We start from the raw sequence: 6,172 nt of genomic DNA, 5'->3' as shown, positions 1-6,172 counted from the left end.
TGCTGCTGAGGAAAGATTGTGTGCAGCGATGTAGGTGAGGTGTGAATGTTGTGCAGGCCTGCAGGTGTTGGAGCGAAGCCTCAGGTCATGTTCCATCGACCCATAGCTCATCTTTGTATAGGAAAGTGTCTTATGCAATCTCAGCAAAGTGATTTACGAGACCTTTCTGGCACTCAGCTGCACATCCCAACCACACTCATCTCCTGTGACAGAAAGAAGAAACCACACGCAGAAAAATTACCTTCAGGAAAAATTGTCTTTATTTTGGTCGTGAAGTACACATTTGGCTTGTTAAAATAAAAGAGTTTCAGTTCCAAAATGAGTCCATCAAGTCAGGGGAAAGCAAGAGTCAAAAAGGTTCCATAAAAGGAAATCCAAACTGATAAAAGCAATATTGTCATATTTATGATCTTTTGCCTAAAATGGAAGCCATCAAAGAATGAATGAATAAAGCCTCAGCCTCACACCTGTCTTCCACTATTGCACAACCCTACCTTAAAAATCCTCCAAGAGCTGCAGAATTGCACACAAGGCTGAACAGATGAAAACAAAACATGACATGACCCATTTTCCAACTGCAGTTTGGTGTAGAGGTTCAGCTGGTTAGCCTGCATGAGTAACAAGTTAAAACTGTGATGCAAATGTAGCTTTAATCTTAAATGCAATCTGCTGGATGTGCTTCCTCTTTGTGGGAAAATCTGAATGATCACCTGCTACAAACAGTAAACTGGATCCAGCAGGCTTGCTGGTTCTGAGTTTGGGTGACATCAGAGAGGTTTGTCCATCTTTTGGGTTGAGTAAATCCACTGTCTGTCTGGCACCAAACCTTAAACAGATACAGTCAGTAACTAGCTTCAGATGTTTTAAAGGAGTGAAAAGTAGAGCAGAAACACAGTTCCATATTAATGCTCATATTGCTCAGCAATGGCTGGATGTACAACTCCTTGCTGTCAAAGGTATTCAGGTGTGGTTTTTTTTTTTTAAATTTTAGTCTGTAAAAGATCAAAACAAAGAATTAATGCAACTCTAAATATCAAGGTCTCCTCTCATCAACTCACCAAAATGCATAGATCAGTATTAGTGAGCAACTCTGCTCTCTAACTGTTACAATGATTCTTTCTATATCACCCTCTAAACTTAAAACTTAAAAAATATTTTCCTAAGAATCTGTTTCTGGTTTAGACCTGCACAGCTGAAACACACCAGCACTACAATTTATCATCATGAAGCAAAGAGTAGTTTTAGAGTTTGTGCAGAATCATAGGTGAGCTGGACCAGCAGGGAGTACAGAGACAGAGGGCCTTTCCAGATAGTCACATTCTATAGGAAGCATCTTAGCTATTTTAGGGCAGGAAGGGATTATTTAAAAAAAAAAAAAAGCTTAATACCTGACTTTGACATGCAGAGATGAGGTTTTCCGTGGCTAAATTAATAATCAGTGAGATATTTTAAGAAAGTAGAGCACACTACAAGAGGGAGCTGCGCAGGGAAACAAGTATTTAAGCAACACCATGGCAAAAAAGTAAAAACCATATTGTTTTCTGAATCCTCCAGATTTGCAGGACTATAGAAAACAAAAAAGAACCTCTAAATGGCGAGTACCACAGTCTCAGTTCAACCGAGGCTTCAGCCAAACACAGTACAAGATGTGGAACGCCTTCATCACACTGCAGAGAAATCCTCCTCTGTCACTGTTTGCCAATCAAGAACTGCTTGTTGCATATGTAATAAATTAGAGAGCCCCCTCCTAGATGATCTACAACGACACTTCCTTTGACACAGTTAAATAACAGTTAGGTCCATATACAAGCAAATGCCCAATATTATTGCTGATGCACTGTGAGGTCAACACAGCAGATACAGTAAAATAAGCCTGCAAAATGTGCAACAAGCCGCATCTCAGCATTTAATATTCAAATAATCTACTCTCTAGCAGACTGTCTACTCTAATTCACTTCATTACATTCAACTTCTCGCTGAATGCTTGGCAATATATACAAAAAAATATATATATAAAAAGCAGAAATATTACATCTCTCAGCAAGTCAGCAGTAAGTATGTTAGCCTTAGCAACAGTAATTCCACCACTCTGTCAGCTGCAAAGGAATGGAATGACAAATGGAATAGGGGGTCACAATCAGCCAAGCAACTCAATTTTGAGTGGGACACGTGAGCTCTTTGTAAAGTCGGAAACACTCAAATAAAGTCAATGAAATGATGCTGACTGTGTCATAAATGTCCAAAGCTTTTCAGAGCAATTTAACTCAATTTGATATGTTTTCCCTAATTCACAGGACCTGCTATGAAAACTCAGCCCTTACGGCTATAATCTGAAATTTTTTCAACCTTTGTTTGTCCGTTGTACATGATTCTTCAGGATTTCATATTTTACTTTGTAAGAGCTCATGTATTCCACTAGCATCATTCGCTCTTTTTCCATGGACTCCAGTCTGCCCTACGTTATCTTTCTCCTTGGGGACAGAAAGGTGTCTGTGTCAGTTCTCTGTAGTTTTAACCTGAATGGAGGACAGGACCTTCCCCATGCTGTGGAAGAGCGGAGTGACGAACATGTCCGTCAGACTCCTCCACACTATCTGGACCGACGGTAGCACCATCATGAAGCTCTGGATCACCGGCATCACCAGCCTGGAAGGACGAGGTCAAAGGGTCACTTTGGTGAAATTTCAATTTCAGTCATGAATTTTACTGCTTCTTAAAAACTTCTTCTCAACCACAGCACAGTTTTATATGATGTTTCATCCCAAATTGAACATGTGTATTTTCTATAATTATGTTTAAAGCTGGGCTGCACAGTGGAGTAGTGGTTAGCACTTTCTCCTTGCAGCAAGAAGATCCCCGGTTCAATCCTGGTCTGGGCCTGGGATCTTTCTGCATGGAGTTTCCATGTTCTCCCTGTGCATGCGTGGGTTTTCTCCGGGTACTCCGGCTTCCTCCCACAGTCCAAAAATATGCTGAGGTTAATTGGCTACTCTAAATTGCCCGTAGGTGTGAATGTGAGTGTGATTGTCTGTCTGTATATGTAGCCCTGCGACAGACTGGTGACCTGTCCAGGGTGTCCCCTGCCTTCGCCCGAGTCAGCTGTGACAGGCTCCAGCACCCCCCGCGACCCTAGTGAGGATAAAGCAGTGTAGAGAATGGATGGATGGATGTTTAAAGCTGGCTTGCACAGTATATCCATGGTTAGCACTTTCGCCTTACAGCTAGAGGATCCCTGGTTTGCGTCCCTGCCTTCCCGGGATCTTTCTGCATGAAGTTTGTAGGTTCTCCCTGCACATGTGTGGGTTTTCTCCAGGTATTCCGGCCTTCTTCCCATAGTTCAAAAACATGCTGAGGTTAATCGGTGATTCTAAATTGTGTGAATGTTAGTGTGACTGTTTGTCTGTATATGTAGGCCTGTGATAGACGGCTGACCTGTCCAGGGTGTCCCCTGCCTTCACCCTAAGTCAGCTGGGATAGACGACAGCCCTGCTGGGACTCTAATGAGGATCACGCGATGTATAGATAATGAATGGATGGAAGAATGCTTAAAATTCTTGTCTGGTATTTCTATAATCTTATCAGCTGCTGTATTGTATCTTCTGTAAGCTGGTTTGTTGGAGAAAAGCTATAAAAAAGTGTATTTTATTGTTTCGTTACATTCCTCAGCTCGTTTTGCTGTATTCTATGAGTGTAAAAGTTGAGTCCTCTGAAGCAGCCCCTCTCTGTGTGATCTCCCACCCTGACATTCCAGATGCATTGACCACCTCTGTATCACTGCTTGGTCCTGTACTGATGAATACCTGTGACGACTGACTTCCTCCTGAGCTCGTGACCTCAGCTTGGTGAAAGGTCATGCAGAAGTTACTCTGTACCGCTGCATGTTTATCTGAAGAATGTCCCACTCTGGTCTGAAAATAGGCTTCAATTGCTGCTCGAATGCCATCTATCTGGCAAAAGGCATGGGACATTTTTTCCCCCCACTACCAGTGGAACTCGACATTCCTCTCAACTTTCCATAGAGTGCTTACATCTGAGCATAACGTGTTGTTTCATAAAGTGTTAATAAATGGACTCTTTGGGCTGTGCGTGTCTTTCTCAAATACCTGGAAGCACCTGGTTTAACTCCATGCAAAGTGGACACATGCATGACGTAATTCCCCAAATAAGGTATGAAAAGAAAATGCGAACAACAGGTTTCAATACTATGCTGCATGTGACCTTAACTGTAAAAATAACTTCAGTCAATGTTTGTCTAAAGAGCCAGAACAAGCAGACAGCAGTGGCTGCTGAGGAAAAATAACATAATGCTCATGTAATGTACCCAGAGATTTAAACTTTCCTTTTGGTCCCCATAGCAAGACTTTATTTTATGTAACCAGTCTTTAAAATATATTACACATCTTTTTTGCATCATAATTATGCAATCAGTGTATGGAAGTTACAATGTGTCTTCAGTGTCATATTTATGTGGGTTTTTGGTCTTCGCATTACTTTATATCTTTTGAGAATAGAAAAGTCTTCTAATATGTTCACTGGAAGTTTCATTCACTTTGAAGTTTAATGATTTTCCACCTCTATGGCATCACTCAGATGCTCCAGGTCTGTGTGGTGTTTACTTAAAAAATAGTGTGAGGAGACTGTGCCAGGGAAGCCCAACAGCACCGAACAGAGTCCTGCAGGTTAGAGGAGCTTCTTCTTCTTACCAGATATGAATGCAGCTGAGCACTCCGAAGACAAGTCCGAGGATGAAAGCCATGGGCACAGCCAGCAGCGTGGTCAGCAGGCGGTAAAAGATGAATTTGACCAGCTCGAAGGCGGCGTGGCTTCCTATCCACACTCTGTCGAAGCTGTGCGTGGAAATTGGCTCCGCGATGACATCCTCAAAACCCACCTGTCAGATGAAAAAAAGTCAGGGCGCAAACAATTCGCTTTGAAAATAAGCAGTAAATCTGGCAGGAGCTTGTTTGGAGATGATGGATTTAACGCGCAGGCGGCGACTTCCAGGTATTCATGCGGCAGATTACCAATCTCACCGTTTGTTCCCGATAACTAAAAGGTTACAATAAGGGTGTAAAGTAAGTGATAATTAATCTGGGCGGCTAATATCTTCTGTAGTTTCACTGAAAGAACCACACAATGCACCGACTTTACCTTCAAATGCGCGTTGATGTCGTTTGGATCTCGGTCCTGCGCCGCTGCGTACACCTTCCCCTGCTTGGATAGAATGGGCTCTATCGACCTGGTGAACTCATCTTCGTCCATAATTATACTTGTGTCCGATTTCTCCTTCTCTAGACCCATGTTGTCGAGTCAGACGGTGCAGGGAGAGCAGCTGGTCACGGTGCGCTCTGCGCTGTGCGCCGGACTGAGCGGCACCCCGCCCCGTATGGAAAGCAGCGCAGCGTAGGGCCGAAGAGACACAACAAGCTCCAAGTCACTTCCCCACACCGCTTCATGAGCTCAGTGATGAGAGACACTACTGTGCAAGGAACTGGCCTCCGGTCATCTTGGCCCACAGTTTGGTGCCAGCTGAACACACCAGTCGTTTACAGCCATGTGATTGAATGTGATTAATACCTACAAGACTATTTTTGTTCTTATTTAGTTGGCTCATTCCAGAATTGGGGGACATTTTACATTTTACCCATCAAATTTTAAATAATCCATGTACAAAAGTCTAAAACATGCAGTTGTTGGGTAAATTTACTTGTTCTGAGACCAAATTAAAAAAAACAAACAAACTCGGAGAAAGAATGTTTGAAAATTATTTTTAAAATGCCACATAAATCTGGAGTTCCCTCTTAAACGCCATTTTTCTCTCATTCCACCTCTCTGATGACCAAATTGAATCTCAAATAAGACCGTTAAAATGAAATTTAAATCTCATTTTTTTGGATTTTTTTTTCTCACTGATGTCTCTTGAAATTGTGGAAAGATTTTTTTTTTTAAATCAACATAATATTTTAAATCATAATTATCATACATGGAACATGTGTCCCACAACATGCACACAACCCTGTTAGCATAACCTTTTTAGCTGGTAGAAGAAGAAGAAAACAGTGAATCACATGATATGCTGGAATTAACATCATCAAACAATTTTCCAAAAGAATGAGTCCTGTCCTCTATTTTTCATATTTTCATTGTCAGCCTTGATTGAATGTCTCACTCA

General features: G+C 41.9%; 1 protein-coding gene across 1 annotated transcript; it reads right to left on the bottom strand.

Moving 5' to 3' along the window:
• Nucleotides 1-237: 237 nt before the first annotated feature.
• cav2 (caveolin 2) lies at nucleotides 238-5,715 on the bottom strand. The gene is made up of 3 exons (XM_022216483.2): nucleotides 5,152-5,715; nucleotides 4,704-4,891; nucleotides 238-2,646 (listed from the first exon to the last, which is right to left on the bottom strand). The coding sequence occupies exons 1-3, from the start codon at nucleotides 5,299-5,301 to the stop codon at nucleotides 2,496-2,498; spliced, it is 489 nt and encodes a 162-aa protein (XP_022072175.1). The 5' UTR covers nucleotides 5,302-5,715; the 3' UTR covers nucleotides 238-2,495.
• Nucleotides 5,716-6,172: the final 457 nt, after the last annotated feature.

Source organism: Acanthochromis polyacanthus, chromosome 8 (assembly GCF_021347895.1).
Source record: "Acanthochromis polyacanthus isolate Apoly-LR-REF ecotype Palm Island chromosome 8, KAUST_Apoly_ChrSc, whole genome shotgun sequence".
Lineage (NCBI taxonomy): Eukaryota > Metazoa > Chordata > Actinopteri > Pomacentridae > Acanthochromis > Acanthochromis polyacanthus.
The sequence above is the reverse complement of the archived record's forward strand: the minus strand, read 5'-3'. Positions and strand labels throughout refer to the sequence as shown.

Excerpts from the sequence above, each read along its gene's own strand:
- cav2 (XM_022216483.2), bottom strand. The coding sequence starts at position 5,301 with ATGGGTCTAGAGAAGGAGAAATCGGACACAAGTATAATTATGGACGAA. Across the intron at positions 4,892-5,151 it reads ACATCAACGCGCATTTGAAG|GTGGGTTTTGAGGATGTCAT; the intron begins GTAAAGTCGGTG and ends TTCATCTGACAG. Across the intron at positions 2,647-4,703 it reads CTCAGCTGCATTCATATCTG|GCTGGTGATGCCGGTGATCC; the intron begins GTAAGAAGAAGA and ends TCGTCCTTCCAG.